This window comes from Sorghum bicolor, chromosome 4 (genome assembly GCF_000003195.3).
Source record: "Sorghum bicolor cultivar BTx623 chromosome 4, Sorghum_bicolor_NCBIv3, whole genome shotgun sequence".
NCBI classification, from domain to species: domain Eukaryota; kingdom Viridiplantae; phylum Streptophyta; class Magnoliopsida; order Poales; family Poaceae; genus Sorghum; species Sorghum bicolor.
The window spans coordinates 4,839,283-4,856,761 of NC_012873.2; the positions used below are offsets into that span (position 1 = coordinate 4,839,283).

The window sequence follows — 17,479 nt, forward strand, 5'->3', positions numbered from 1 at the left end:
AAAAAGATGCGTACGTCTCACTCTCAAGCATGGCAAAACGATGGCCGCTTCTTTCAGATGTGTGGAAACAAGAAAATGGCTTGTACGGTTGTACCCAACTCCTTGAATGCGGGACAAGAACACCCAAAATGATTCTCGCTTTCTTTCACAAATGGGGAAAAAAAAAGAGAAAATGACTTGTACCCACCTACTTGATTGCGGTGCGGGTCAATAAAACCTCGTCAAATCTTATGGGTGACAAGCAGAGCATGCATTGTTCACATGCAGAGTTCAGCGAACGCAAGGTGCACTCCTCTCTCACAAAATAGAAGACATTCTTGAGAGTCAAGTTTTTTTAACCTTAACTAATTATATATAAAAAAATATTAATATTTATAATATATAAATATTTTTATTAGATAGATCATTGAATATACTTCTACAATAAACTTATTTAAAGATATAAAATAGATATTTTATATAAAACTATTTAAAGTTAAGAAAATTTGACCTGCACGTGTTGTATAACCTCTTTCTTCGCCTCTTCCTGTTGTGCTTTGATGGGTGACAAAGATCGGCAGCTATATATAAGTAGCACACGGCAAAGCACAACTACTGCACAAGACATACACGGCAAGAGCTCTCACGCAGCCGCGCGCATAGATCGATAGAAATAATAATCGATAGCCATGGCAGCCATGGACGCTACTAAAGTTGCAGGGTGCTTTAAGGACAGGACCATCCTCGTCACCGGCTCTACTGGCTTCCTAGCAAAATGTACAGCATGCTCATGTTTAATTTCTTCATGTCTTGTCTTGCAGAGTAAATAATTAACAAAAGTATTGCATTTGCATATGCATATGCATGCAGTGGTAGTGGAGAAGATCCTGCGAGTTCAGCCGGACGTTAAGAAGCTCTATCTGCTGGTGCGAGCGCCGGACAACGCGGCCGCCCGGCAGCGCGTGCTCCATGAGGTTCCATATATATGCTGTACATTTATATACTCTCTTTATTATATAGATATGATGTATATCTAACTGTATAACAAAAACTATATATGTAGAAAAGACAAAATGTTTTATATAGTTTATATGCATACATGATGGCCGATTATCTTAATGCATGTATGCCTCTTCTTTTGTCAAATTAAACTAAAAGATTCTAGGCAAAGAGCTCTTCAATGTCCTGCGGGCAAAACATGGAGCTGATTTCCACTCTTTCATCCAAGAGAAGATATCCTCTCTAGCCGGAGATGTTGCGCATCAGAATCTTGGACTTGAAAACACCCGAGCTCAACAATTATTCGAGGAGATCGACATTATCGTCCATGGAGCTGCAACCACCAATTTTTATGAGAGGTGCGTGAGCGCGTGCAAATTAAAGATCCTGTTTGGCACAACTCTACCACCAGCTCTAAGAGATGATTGATCTATTTCGTGCCAAACAATTCCAACTGAGGAGCTCTTTGAAACATACTCTCACAGTGAATGGATGAGAGATAGAGCTGAAAATAATAGCTTCTCTTGCTCCCACTCGTTCAACGGGTCCTGTGTGAGGATTCATGTTATAAGGATCTCCACTTTTAGCTGCAATGATAAAGCTACCCTGTGGAGCTAAATAAGCCAAAAAATCCCTAGTGAAATACTCTCTCCATCTATGAAAGAATGCAATTATAGGATCCGTGGCAGTCAAAATAACTCAAGTTTGACCGACTTTATAGTAAATAATATTAACATTGGTGTCTCAAAACAAAATTCATTATGAAAATATATTCTACAACTATTCTAACAGTACATATATTTTATGTCATGAATGATAATAGTTTTTCTACAAAATTTAGTCAAAGTTTAAACTGTTTGACTTTTGAAAAAAACAAAAATTACATTCGTGCCGGAGAGAATGGCAGTGCCAAATGGGACAAGATATTCGATCGATAACCTGCATGCATGCATGCGCGTGTTTTGGGATGGAAATACGTAAACTAGCTAATCAAGTTTTAACTACGCCATGTATAATGCTTGTTGCGTACTTCTGTAGGTATGATGTTGCTTTGGCGTCGAATACCTTCGGAACCGCGCATATATGTCAATTTGCAAGACAATGTTCTCACCTCAAATTGCTCCTTCATATTTCTACTGGTAAGTCTCACGCGTATGTTCGTCATACCTATATATATATACCAGTGCTTGGTCCTATCAAAATACATGCTGCGTTTACGATAAAGTTTGGTCAAAACTTAAATTATAGGAAAATCTTCACTTAACCCCTCGACTATATATTGGTGGCTACATATAACTTAAACAAGGATCACCTACATAACCTCCTCAACTATAAAATATAATATTGTTGCTTTTAAAATATCTAATAATATTCAAAGAGTAAAATGCATATTAGATCCTTAATCTTTTTATGGATTCTCAGTTGAATCCTTAAACTTAAAAAGTGATCATCTAGATCCTCAGTCTACTACTAATTTCACTTGATACGTGAAATAAAAAAGTGATCATCTAGGTCCTTACTCTACTACTATGCTCAGCTAAGGGTCCAAAACCCACCAAGCCATTACCAACTACCTATGAGGCCATACCAGTTAAAGTTGCAAAAATAACCCTCCCTCTGCATCTCTCTCCCCTTGCAGTCCTCTCTCTCTCTCTCTCTCTCTCTCTCTCTCTCTCTCTCTCTCTCTCTCTCTCTCTCTCTCTCTCTCTTTCAGTCCACCTCTCTTTATCCGTTCCACGGATTCCTATCGTGTGCCTTCAGAGTCCAACTACGCAGGCGTAGCCACAAGGCTAGCGGGTGCAGTGCAAGCGAGGACACAAGCACAACCACAAGGTGGGTGTGGGACTAACAGGAGACAGAGAAGGGAGTGAACAAGGAGGAGAAGGGAAGATTTTTTCCTATAAGTTTTATACCTAGCCTCATCCGTGTTGGCACAAGCACTATAGTCATATAGAGATGATGTTGTAGAATTTGGACCTCTACTCAAGCATAGAATTACTCAAGGGACCTAAATATTCACTTTTCTAGTTGGAGGATCTAGGTGAGAATTCATAATAGATTGAGGACCCAGATGGTCACTTATAAAATATATAAAATATGAAGGGTCTATTTGGTACAACTTAGCTTCACTAGTGAATCACTTCTTTTAGCTTCAGTTCCATAAAGCAGCTTCACCAATAAAGCTAAAGTTGTTTTCGAAAAGCATTTGGTAAAACAACTTTTAGGGAAGATACAAAGCAGGGAGAAGCTAGTACTTTCAGCTTCACCTAGGTTCTTGTGCTGTGAAAGGAGTTAAAAACAACTTTTAGGGAGAAGCTATTTCATTTACACCTCTTTGGCAGGAAAAGCTAGAAAACCAGCTTTGTGAAGTTTGGAAAAAAGCCCTACCAAATAGGTCCTAAAATTTTGAATGATTCTATGAATAAATTCAAGAAGATATTAATGATCAAAGATATGCATCGAAGACCATACAAAAATAATTCATAAACGTGAAAATTGAGTGCAAGTTACAACCCAGTTGGTGTACAACAATTATTTGAACTACTCCCTTTATCCTGCAAATAAGAATTTATAGTATTCAAATTATGTCCCATAAAAGAAGAAACTGTAGCACTATATTAATAATATATAGCACTGTTCAATATACTGCCCATCAATAGTTGTAAGCGGTATCTAAGTCATTTTACTTCATTTACTAATGTGCTCAACAAAGCATATAGTCTTTCGAACAAAGAAAATAGTATATTTCAAGTAGGGTTCTTACATAGGTTTTTGAACATACAGCTTATGTAGTCCGTTTGCAAAAAGGCCAACTATTGGAGAAACCACTCGAGTTGGGTCAACCGCTAAAGAAGGGTCGCCACTTGGATATTGAAGCAGAGCTCAAGTTAGCCAACGAGTTCAGAGCAAAGTTTATGAAGGACCACTCTGGTGCTGATAGCTCACAAAAGTTAGAAAAGGTAGCCATGAAGGAACTTGGCTTCAAGAGGTCTGCACAAATCTGCCTATCAATAATCATGTCAATTAGTAGAATTAGCACATTAATCTTTTTCTTTGCCTAACAATCCGTTAATAAATTTAGCATGCACAAGTAACTAAAATTGATTGCCATTACTTTTTTCTTTGCCTAACAAATACCAATATGGTTGTAGTAAACTTGCGCCTCCGTAGGTTTTTAATATATATTTTATGGAAAGCTTAGTTTAGTTCATATTAGCTCTTATTGTTTTGTTTTTATGACATAACATATCCATATTTTTGACCCATATTTTGGTTTTCAACTTTTGATATCTTATTAGTTATTTCAATTTTTGTGGATGCATTAAGCTTAAACTAGTGTTTATTGCATCTTTCATTCAAAAAATTTATTTTATACTTTCTTAAAAATGAATTTTAGATTCTACACTTCACTCTTAGTGACTACAATGGCATAAAAAGTTGTTTAAGTCTTCGGCACATCACTCAAGATATTCAACTACACCAAGTTTACTATGTCATAAAAAAGGTGTGTTTAAACTACAAGTATTGATATGTCATAATGTTTACCCAAAATATATTAAATTATATAATATAATAAGTACAAACTTTATGATAAAGAGTTTTAATATAATTTTAAATGAATTGCTAGTGTTATTGGTATGCGGTTTGTTAAGGAACATATCTACATCACTGATGTATGCATGAAAAATAACATTTACATTTGCTTTGAATTTAATAGTGATCAGATTGGGTCATTTTGAAATATACCCGTGTAATACAATATATTTCAAAAAAAAGATAGCTTAAGGGAAAACTCAAATGATGTATGTATCCATAGATTAAACTCAGTTAAAAAGTTTATCCTTACTTTATGGTTTTTGTTTTAACAATCTTTATTCAGACTGAGCATGGACACCATATAGAATGCTTTATATTTCAGTACAAATTTTAATAGTCATAATGCACTATATTCTTGAACGGAGGGAATATATAGTATACTTTATGGCCATGTAATCCTTTGCCATATAGTTTCTATAGGTGATTTAGATGTAGATTTGATGGATATTTTAGTTTATGTTTTCCTAACATAGACATGAGTGATTTATATCCAAACTATTCTATGTTATATTTTATAATAGTATGGGAGAGTAATTTAAAAGAAAATTTAGAAAATATCTTCCGTAACAGCAGAGTTTGGTAATTTAACAACAGAGGTTGGTAATTTAGATGTAGATTAGGAGTTATTTATGTTATCATAATGGTAGAAGCGGTTACTTTTTAAAAAAACATAGTATAGCCAGTGGTTATTATTCTCTATGATGGTTACGGTTGACTGAGCTAGTGAGTAGTATCTTATAATTATTATGAAAACTTTAAGGATTTATTCAATGGTAACTATTCGTGAGGATTAATGTAGAGACTTTATTGAGGGCATATAATTAGTTATATTAAGATATGTGTTGTTGTCATTCATTGCATATAGTTCCTCAATAAGTATTTATTTGAGATTAAACTATACAAGCTCTTACTGTGTCCCTTGATGTGACATTATGAATCTATGCTTTGGCTACTGTTGATCTTGTTACTTATTGCATTTTAATCCACATGTTAAGTTGAAACTCCCTTATCATTTATTTAAAATTTTCCATCTATATTTTGTTAACATATTGATTCTATGTCCTAGATTATATAATTAGTTACCGATATGGCATAAACAGTCACCGCTTCAACCGACACCACGATTGTCAAAATGTTGAATTTGCTCTGTTTAGTAATTGTATTTGTAGCACTATTATTTACAAAAACTTTACAGAAAACTAAATTACTATCATTGATATGTAATGTTTCAATCAAAATGTGTAATTTCATCTAAAGTAACAACTTATAATTAAAATGTATTACCAAGGAGTATTAATATAGTTTACAATGCGGTTTGTTAATAGAATTACAAATTTATGCTTATTTTAATTTAAGGGTGGTATAAATATATAATTTAGAAACATACATAACATACTTATGGTTATTCAATTATTTTTGTTAATAAAATATGATATTTAAATGAATTTATTATTTTATAATGGTAGTGATGGGAAATTTAGATACAAATTAATGGGGTTAATTTATATTGTCTATCATAATGACATGTATGGTTGATTAAAATGTAAATTTATAGATTACTTTATATTATATTTATAATAGCATATGTGGGTTATCTAGTTGCAAATTTAAATTTCTCTTGTATTTTCTTTAATAATGGAAAAGGTGGGTAATTTAAATGCAAGTTTAGGGGATGTTTTAAATATCTTCCATAATGGTATGGGTGGGCAAAGTTTTTAGAAAATAGAATACATCTAATGGCTATTATTGGTAATGATAATTAGAATCATCTTCCATATTAAGGACCAACATATGTTTCTAACTATTGTGAGAGTTTGTACAATTTATCATTTTTCGTAACGCATCTCGTGAGAATTAGTAATATTAAGATTCATCACATTCTGGTATAATTTTTCTAGGTCCACTTAACTATATTTTTTAGTAATGGTCCTCCTAGGTTTGAATATGCGTATAAGATGTAGAAAGTGATGTACTAATAAAAATGCCTTAAAATTGAAGGGCTAAGTATTTTGGGTGGCCTAACACCTATGCATTCACTAAAGCTATGGGGGAAATGTTGCTTGGCGCCATGAGAGGAGACCTCCCTGTTGTCATAGTACGACCAAGCATGGTAATAAGCACTTTCGAAGATCCATTTCCCGGATGGATAGAAGGAATCAGGTGTGTCTTAGATTTAGGTCATGTACATATATATCTTTTGCACATGCCTTTTATCATAAATAATCGTCACTAAAGTTGCTCTGAAAAAAGGATTATTTAATATTGCTACTTTGCAAAGGTAAAATAATAGATATTACCTTATTTGAAAAAAATAATTAGCATGGGCAGAATATATTGATTAATTACCTTATCATAATATTTTGGTTGCAGGACAATGGATGCCCTTATTGTTGCTTCCTACGAGCAAAGGCTTCCATGTTTCATTACTGGTTCAGTACTTGATTCGGTTAGTGATCATATGCTATATAGTTCAATAATAGGATAATTAAGAAAAACAACCATATTGAAATAGTATGTAAACTAAATTCTCTACATGGAAATGCATGCTTAAATTTGATAGATTCCGGGAGACATGGTGGTGAATGCTATGATGGTAGCGATGGCAACTCACTACAATGATGTGGGAGCTCAAGTAGTTTACCATGTGACCTCGGCACTCCAAAATCCTCTATCATGCAATCTTCTAGGGGAATCAATATATGCATATTGTTTGATCAATCCTCGTGTGAGGGATGACAAAAGGACCATTATTCAACATAAAAGGCCTATATTGTTTAGTAGATATGCATATTTCTATACATATGTGGTTCTAGCTTATAAAACACGATTGCAGGTACACATTTCTCTTTATTCATTCTATATGTAGCATTAAAAATTCCCTGATAACAAAATATTTTTCATCGACATGACGTAGTGATCACTTGAAAACATCTTGTCATGAATAGGTGCTTTATGCAGTGAACTATTTGTTACTTCGCGGGCGCCTCACAGAGTACCACAGTAAACTCAACCGAAGCTTGAATTACTTGATGTCTACGGCGAAATTTTATGCCCCATATATCTTCTTTAAGGGCTGGTGAGCTTTATTATTCAAAGCTAACTCCTATTATCAATTTCACCCTCAAATAGACAAGCAAGGTCCTTGAAGTTCATTCTGCTTACATTTGAATATGAGATGATGATTAAGTCAAGATGACGTTTCAGTCCTTAATATGAGTCGATATCACCTTATATAATAGTGACTGCATTGCAATATTAATATACCAGGTTTCAAAAGCTAAAACTTACTTGTTGCAAGTTAACATAAAAAAAAAGTTTCAATATAATCGATCTACTGTGTGATGCTGATTGAGCGTTTTCTCTTATATTGAATCTCTGTGTGAAGCTTTGATGACACAAACCTGAGAACGTTGTGGGGGACAACAGGCGCAAGGCATGGTGATGGATACATATTTAACTTTGATTCCAGCTGCGTCGACTGGAGGCTTTATTTATTCAACACCCACATACCGGCTGTTCTCAAGGTGGCTGCAGACATGAAGAAACAAGGTAGAGCATGAAATGCATTGATAGATCTTTTCTGATGGATCGGAGATCCTTTGCTACATAAATTACACTATACTAGTGTTGTTACCGGCTATTATATATATGTATTTGAATCCTTTAGTTATAGATGAATAAAGCTGCATGTCGATCGAGCCGCATCACTTCGGCCGCCGAATTGATATATATTACTATGGATATAATTGTAATATCTACATCTCAACAGCTATAATAAATCGTGCAACCAGCTTTACTATCGCCGTACCAATCCACAACCCTCGGTCTAGTTAACACACTTAAAAACCTTGTTAACTTCTTCACTGACACCGTTCGTTGCTAGTGGCACACATGGAATAGTTTGAAAAACCATACAAGACACATATTATAATTGAATGTTTTAGCTTTTGAATAATGTCAAAAAAAATTAACTATGAAGTTTCGAATCTCATCGGATACTACAATTTTGATACAGTGTGCGGCAACATTTGAAACAACGGTGCGCCTTGATGCAAGGTCATTTCAAATATTTGTAAATTTGAATTTCAAGACTTAAGAACTTATATAATATATATCTAAGCTCCTAATCAATCTCAAAAGAAAAAAGTCATTAATTAAGAATTTCTAGAATTCATTGATTTCTATAAAATTTGTCTTCATTAACTCCATTTGAAAAGTAATATATTTGTTTATTCTACAACTATCTTCTCCAGTGTTGCCACTACTTATATACGGCTATACCAGCGGTATCGAGTTGCTGTTCTATGCAAAAGGACCTTCCGTACTTTCTGCCGTGACTCTAATTGGAGGGAATTATTGTGTGTTTGAGATTTCTACTCCATAGACTCCACTGTTAAACTGCTCTAAAAAAAGTTTATGGGGACAACTCATAACTCAACTTTTTTTCTTTGAACCGAGTACGAGCTGAACTTGTTTAACAAAAAAAAAAATGCGGAGTAAAATAGTCCAAACATCCCCTAAATACCACCAACCCAATCGACGACAAAAGAGTATATATATTTATATATGCTTTTATTTATTCTTGTGAAAAAACTACTTCAAAAAAAATAAAGAAATGAGGCCAAATATGCAACGTGGGCTGAGGATGCACACTAACGGGCCACACAAATGAACTTGATATCTGAGCTGATTGGCGCGGTTGGACGCTGGAGGCCGGAGCGGTGGAGCCTAGAGGGGCGTCCGGCGGCCGAAGGGGAAGCGCGAGCAGACCACCGGACTAGACAACAGAGCGAAGCGAGTCACGCCCGCGGTCCCCCCGGCGCTCCTTGAACTAGCGCTCTGGCCGTGTCAGGCCATGCCGCCAATTTTGGTCATCTATAGTTTTCCACTGGTGCTGGGCGAGGCTATGAATGAAAGGGTGTTTGGTGTAGTATTTTTGTCTTATTTGATAATTAGTGTCTAATTAGGCTCAAAAGATTAATCTCGTAAATTACTCTCTAGCTATGTTTTTAGTTTCGTAATAGCCTATATTTAGTACTCCATACATGTGTCTAAACATTTACTGATACGGACAGTAAACTTTACCGAGAGCAATCCAACAGGGCCTGGCATCAACACCAGTTTTACATGGTTGGGTAATGAACTTATTACAAACACAAAGGAGGAAAAAAAACACCACCAACCCATACAAGATGAAACAACATAAACAAGGAGGAACCACCACTATAAGTTGAAATATAATTGTGTAATTGTATCGAAACTATGGGACAATGTCATGATCTGAATGTATTAGCTCAGTTCTTAGGTTTATAATGCCAGTAGAGTGATAGTAGTTCTTTGTTTAGGTTAATCAGATAATGGCTGGTCCACCTTGTCACAGAGTCATTTCCACCCGTATGGATATCAAGTTATATATCAACCCAACCAGATGTACTTACCGAGGAAGAGATGAATAACATGAAGAAAACGATTACCCCAAAATCCCATGCATGTGTTCTACTCCATCGATCGATCTCTCTCCCCTAGCTAATTAAGGCCCAACAAACATCTCGTTGTCGATCAACTGCATGCATGTTCCCCCAAAGATGCGTGTCAGTGTTGTCACTCTCATGAATTTGCCATTTTTTGCAAGGAAAATGAGTGCCGCTTCTTTCCGAGAAATGGAAACAAGAAATGACATATACCCATATCTCCTTGAATGCGCGCGGGACAAGGAAAACTCTCAGCAGGTCCTGAGGCCCGTACGGAGTGCGAAGCCCGTACTTGTATATATGTGTTGCACTGATCTACTATATTTGATCCAAGTTTCTTAATGTCTTGCAAAATAAATTGACAAATTGTTGCCCAGCTAATATTGATATATATATATATATACACGCTGAGATACATATATATCCATCATCCATATGCATGCAGTGTTGGTGGAGAAGATCCTGCGAGTTCAGCCGGACGTGAAGAAGCTCTACCTGCTGGTGCGGGCGCCGGACGACGCGGCCGCCCAGCAGCGTGTGCTCCACGAGGTTTGCGCTGCACTGTGTTACAAAAGCATACTGCGTTTGCATGCATGCATTTCCAGAAATGAAACTAAATCTGCAGAATATCATGCATGCATGAGCATGATGCATGGCTGATTATTATTCAAATATGAAATTAATATCACTCCTCGATCTTTTGTCAAACTTAAATAAAGATTGTAGGTAAGCAACTCTTCGATGTCTTGCGAGCAAGACACGGAGCTGATTTCCGCTCTTTCATCCAAGAGAAGACATCCCCTCTAGCCGGGGATGTTGCGCATCAGAATCTTGGACTTGAAAACGCCCGAGCTGAACAATTGTTCCAGGAGATCGACATTATCATCAATGGAGCTGCAACCACCAATTTTAACGAGAGGTGCATGCGCGAGTATAGATGATTAAGACGATATATCGAAATATATATACACACGTAAACTAACTAATCAAGTTTAACAACACCATGTGCTCAGATCAATCGATCGATCTTGGTCATTGGATCACGTACGTATAATGCATGTTGCGTCTGTATGTAGGTATGATGTTGCCTTGGCATCCAATACCTTTGGAACCGCACACGTATGCCAATTTGCAAGACAATGTTGTCACCTCAAATTGCTCCTTCATATTTCTACCGGTAAGTCCTCGATCACGCGTATGTTCCACATATATAGAAGTGGAGTTTCCCCTCAAAAAAACATATAGAAGTGGAGTACTATATACTTAGTACACCCTCCTATCAAAATACATGCTGCTTATATATAACATTTGGTCAGAACTTAAAAACTACTGCTTCCATCACAAAGTAAATAGATTTCTGAGTCAATAACTTAGATTTGACCATATATAAAAAAAATCTATCAACACCTATGACACTAAAAAGTATAATGTAAAAGTATTTTTCACTAATGTTACTAATTTGGTGCATAGATATTCATGTTTTTATATGTCTATTCAAACTTAGAATAGTTTGACTTAATTAGAACCAGTATTATAACATAAATTATTTTGGGACGAACATCAATGATGACTTTTACATTTCTTTTTGTTTGGTGGCATGCAAAACATATGTAGATTTATATTGGAGGTACTTATAAAATCTTACTCCCTCCGTACCCAAAAGGATGCGATTCTAGAACAGTGTCATGTTTTAGTATACCAAGTTTAACAAATTATAGATAAAAGGTATAAATATTTATAATATAAAATAAACACTATTAGATTAATTATGAAATGTATTTTCATATATAGTAAATTGTTTTGAAGCCATAAATGTGAATACTATTTACTAGAAACTTAGACAAATATGAAATATCTTAATTGACATGCATGACATAGTTGCATTCTTATGAGGACAGAGGTAGTACAATACAACTTTGAAGGATTCTACGAAAAACTTCTAAAAGATACTAATGGTAAAAAATATACATCAAAAAGACCATACAAAGGGGGTGTTCAGATGCTTTTGGAATGGTAAAATTTTTTATCCTAATCTTTTGCTTTAAAACATTTTCCTATTCGAACTTTACATTTTAGTGTTTAGATGTATGGCAAAACTTTAACTATGCAGACATAGCACATGTCCCCATGATGTTTTTGCCTAGTTTTGGGCCTCTTGGGTCCTAAATACCAAAAGTTTAGCAGCCCAAGTTTTGCTCTTTTTTGCCCATGTTTAGATCTATTTTGCTAAAAGATGAGCTAAAACAACAAATGTTTTGGCACCTCCAAAAGTTAACCATATTCGTGAAAATTGAGTGCAAGTTACAACCCGGTAGGTGGACTAGTTATATGAACTACTCGCATGGTCCCACAAAAGAAGACTTCTTCATAGTATTCAAAATTTTGTCTCACAAAATGGCACATTCATGTTAGTATTATTGTCTGTTCAATACTGGCCATCAATAGTTGTGAGCGGTACCTAACTCATTTTTCCTTGAGTAATAATGTGTTCAACAAATCATATAGTGTGTTTCGAACAAAAGGAGTATTAGTAGCTTTCAAGTGGGGTTCTTACATAGGTTTTTCATGAACATACAGCTTATATATCCGACTTTGGATTAAAAAAAGGCCGACTACTTGAGAAACCGCTCAAGATGGGTCAACCACTAAAGAAGGGTCGCCACTTGGACATTGAAGCAGAGCTCCAGATAGCCAACGAGGTCAAAGCAAAACTTGTGAAGGAGCACACTCTGGTAGTGATAGCTCACAAAAGTTAGAAAAGGTAGCCATGAAGGAACTTGGCTTCAAGAGGTCTGTACAAATCTCCCTCTATCAATAATCACGTGAATTAGTAGTGTTAGCACATCAACTCATGCTTTAGCATGGTTTAGAATCTTATGTCACATTTATGTTATATGAATACTAAAATTATTTAATCAATTTATATGTACAAGTAATTAAAACTGATTATCTTCTCTCCCCCCTAATAAATACCCCTATGGACTATGGTTGTATCTCTCTCTCTCAAAGTAAATGTAAATGCTATTTCTCACCATATATAGATAATATATGCATGTAATGCTATTTCTCACCATGCATAGCTAATGTATGCACGTGGTGAGGAATAGCATTTACATTTACTTTAAATTTAACATTGGTCGAACTGGGTCATTTTGAAATATACTCACTCCATCCTATAATACAATATATTCCATCAAAAATAAGATAATTTAAGGAAAACTCAAATGATACATGTACCCATAGACTAAACCTAATTAAGGAATTTCTCCTTAAATTGCAATTTTATTTATAACAAACTTTGTCAAAACTAAGCATAAACACCTCAAAGAACGTCTTATATTTCAGTATAATTTTTAGGAGTCATAATGCACTTTATTCACAATGGATTTGGGAGTATATAGTATACATTATGGCTATTTGGTCTTTTGTCATAATAGTTTCTATAGGTGATTTAGATGTATATTTAATGGATATTTTAGTTTATGTTTTTATAACATAGACATGAGTGATTTAAATGGAAATTAAAGGAATTATTCTATATTATCTTTGGTAATAGTATGTAAGTGATTTAAAAGCAAAATTAGAAAATATGTATCTTTTATAATGATATAGGTTGGTAATTTAGACATAGATTTAGATATTGTTTATGCTTTCTCATAATGGCCAAAGTGGGTACTTTAAAAACATAGTTGATCTGGTCATTATTCTCTATGATGATTAGAATTGACTGAGCTAATGAGTAGATATTTATGATTATTATGAAATGTTTAGGATTTATCCTATGGCTATTATGCTTGTGAGGATTAATGTGGAGAATCCATTGTCCTTCCTTACATGTGGGTTCTCAACAACTGTTTAGTTGAAACATAAGATTAAACTGTATAAGCTTGTATTGCATCAGATCTTGTTACTTGTTGCATATTTTAACCCATGTGTTAAGTTGAAATTATAGTGATTATCATTTATTCAAAATTTTCCATCTGTATTATATTAAATAGTGATTCTATGTTCTAGACCGCATTCTTAGTTATAAAGTGGCATAATCAATCGTTTGAGCCTGCGCCATGACTGTCAAGATGTTGAATTTGCTTTATTAAGAATCATCTTCCATATTAAAGGCCAAAGATATGTTTCTAACTATTGTGAAAATTCATACAAATTATCACTTTCCTTTGCGCATCTCGTGAGAATTAACATGAAGGTTCCATGGTCTCAAATTAGTATAATATTAAGATTCATCAAATTCTAGTATAGTTTATATGGGTCCACTTAACTATTTATTTTTAGTAATGGTCAAGTTTGTATATGTATAAAATGCAGAGAGTTATATACTAATATGCAATGTCATAAATTTGAAGGGCTAAGTATTTTGGGTGGCCTAACGCCTATGCCTTTACTAAGGCTATGGGAGAAATGTTGCTTGGCACCTTGAGAGGAGACTTCCCTGTTGTCATAGTACGACCAAGCATCATAACAAGCACTTTTCAAGATCCATTTCCTGGATGGATAGAAGGAATCAGGTGTGTGTTAGATCCAGATAATGTGCATATATATCTTTCGCACATGCATGCTTTTATCATAAATAATCACCACTAAAGTTGCCTTGAGCAAAGGAGGATTTGCTATTGCTACTTTGGGAAAATAAAGTACATATATTACCTCAATTGAAAAAAAAATGTATGGTTACATTGGTTGCAGGACAATGGATGTCTTTATTGTTGGCATCTACGAGCAAAGGATTCCATGTTTCATTGGTGGTCCAATACTTGATTCGGTTAGTGACCATATGCAATAATATGGTTGAATAGGGTAATTAAGAAAATAACCATATTGGAATAGTATGCACACTTAATTCCATGGAAATGCATGCTTAAATTTGATAGATTCCGGGAGACATGGTGGTGAATGCTATGATGGTAGCGATGGCAACTCACTACAATGATGTGAGAACTCAAGTAGTTTACCATATGACTTCGGCACTGCAAAACCCTCTATCATGCAATCTTGTAGAGGAATCAACATATGCCTACTATTTGATCAATCCTCGTGCGAGGGATGACAAGAAGACCACTAAACATAAAAGGCCTCTATTGTTTAGTAGATATGTGTATTTCTATACATATATGGTTCTAGCTTATAAAACACTACTACAGGTACGCATTCTCTTCCATCTTTCCATATGTACGGTTAAAATTCACAATAATAAAATATTCTTTATTAAGATGACGTGCTGATAGCTTGAAAATATTTTATCATGAATAGGTACTTTATCTAGCGAATTGTTTGTTACTTGGTGGGCGCCTCACAGAATACAACCGAAAACTCAATCAAAGCTTCAATTATTTCATGTATTTGGCAAAATTTTATGCTCCATATATATTCTTCAAGGGATGGTGAGCTTTATTCAAAATTATCCTATTATCAATTTTATTTTCCCCTCAAATAGGCAAGCAAAGTCCTTGAAGTTTATTTTGCTTACATTTGAATATGAGTTGATGATTAAGTCAATACGAATTTTCACTTGAATCGATATATCTCCTTAGGCCTTGTTTAGTTCCAAAAAAATTTGCAAAATTTTTCAGATTCCCTGTCACATCAAATCTTTAGACGCATGCATGGAGTATTAAACATAGACGAAAATAAAAACTAATTGGGTCGGAATTGACGAGACGAATCTTTTGAGCCTAGTTAGTTCATGATTGGATAATATTTGTCAAATACAAACGAAAGTGCTACTATTCCTATTTTGCAAAAAATTTTGGAACTTAACAAAGCCTATATGAGTCACAGCATTGCAATAATGACCTACCAGGTTTCAAACCTAAAATTTAATTAGTTGTTGCAGTCAAATATTAAAAAAATGTCTATATATATATATATATATATATATATATATATATATTTGCAAAGTGTGCATGTCGCACACAGTACCGCAATATATTGAGCTGCAGGTGTACTTACTAGATGAGCCCAAATATGTCTATATATATGATCTACCGAAGTGGTGTTGATTGAGCTTTGATTTTTCTCTTATATTGAATCTATGTGTGAAGCTTTGATAACACAAACCTAAGAACATTGTGGGGGACAACAGGCGCAAGGCAGGGTGATGGGTACATATTTAACTTTGATTCTAGCTGCATCAACTGGAGGCTTTATTTGTTGAGCACCCACATTCCCGCTGTTCTCAAGGTGGCTGCAGACATGAAGAAACAAGACCGAACATGAACTGCATTGGTCGATATTTTCTAAAGGAGATCCTGCTACATGTCGATCGAGCGCGTCCCTCCAGCCGCCAAATATACTTATAATATCTACTACATGGATCTCTTATACAACTATAATAAGGCTATAAGGCTTATTGTGCAACCAGCTTTACTATCGCCCTCCCGATCCACAGCCCTCGGTCAACTTAACACGCTTAAAAAACGTGTTAACTTCTTCAGTGACACCGCCATAGGAGACATGTACGAATATTATATAGAATATTTTAGCTTCCAAATAATGTTGAAAAAATTTAATAGAGTTTTAAATCTCATCGAGTAGTACAACTTTGATACAGTGTGTGTCTTAATCCAAGGTTATTTGAAACACTTATAAATTTGAATTTCAAGATTTGAGAACTTAATACTTCTCCGAAGAATGCAATTCTCATATTTCGATGAGTCAAGGAGCTTAATCTTTAACTAAAGTTATATGAAAAAGTACTAACACCTATGATGTAATACCCGATTTTAAGGACAAAACCAGATATGCACCATATGTGAGTTTTAGAAGTCAAATCCCACATATAGCTACAAATAAAGGGTAATATCAAAAGACAATGCATAAATATATAACGTACTTAGTATGAAAGAGATAACCTTTAATAGCAAACAGCGGATAGACAACTCCAAACTCCGGGTATTAACTTCTCTCTACAGGATCCAACTGACTGGTTGATCACAAGCCTAAACTTCTCCTGAGGTTTGGGGGAAATAGCAAGAGTGAGTCCATGTCGAACTCCACAAGTATAGCAACTAGATTGTATAGATCCCACAATCTCATGATCAATGTGACATAAATAATGTAAAGCATTAAATAATAAATAATGAGCATATTTAGCACACAAGATTCATCACCCTTAATGTAGATGTCCCAAAGCCGCTCCTGACCGTGAGCTCGGCTAGTATACTAGTTTTAACACTCTGCAGGTTGCACATCTTTACTCATGAGTCATGATTTACCCTTTTCGCCCGAGGTGATCAGCCTCTTAACCCACTTCCAAGGAAGGTCGGCAGGGATCATTATGAAGCATTTCAAAAGTTCGTCTAACATGTTAGGACCGCAAGGTTTCCTTTGCGCGCAGATATAGATAACCCCTTCCGAATGGCACAATGACGCGCAGCCTATACACATAAGGACAGGGGCTCGCACTATACCCAAAACGGTTC

At 35.1% G+C, this 17,479-nt stretch overlaps 1 protein-coding gene and 1 pseudogene across 1 annotated transcript; both read left to right on the forward strand.

Moving 5' to 3' along the window:
- LOC8076131 (fatty acyl-CoA reductase 1) lies at positions 608 to 8,370 on the forward strand. The gene is made up of 10 exons (XM_021460306.1): positions 608 to 756; positions 850 to 953; positions 1,138 to 1,337; positions 2,017 to 2,117; positions 3,763 to 3,967; positions 6,574 to 6,735; positions 6,946 to 7,021; positions 7,136 to 7,408; positions 7,521 to 7,651; positions 7,961 to 8,370. Exons 1-10 carry the CDS (start codon positions 669 to 671, stop codon positions 8,133 to 8,135), a joined length of 1,515 nt encoding a protein of 504 aa, XP_021315981.1. The 5' UTR covers positions 608 to 668; the 3' UTR covers positions 8,136 to 8,370.
- Positions 10,236 to 16,319, forward strand: LOC8077201 (annotated as a pseudogene).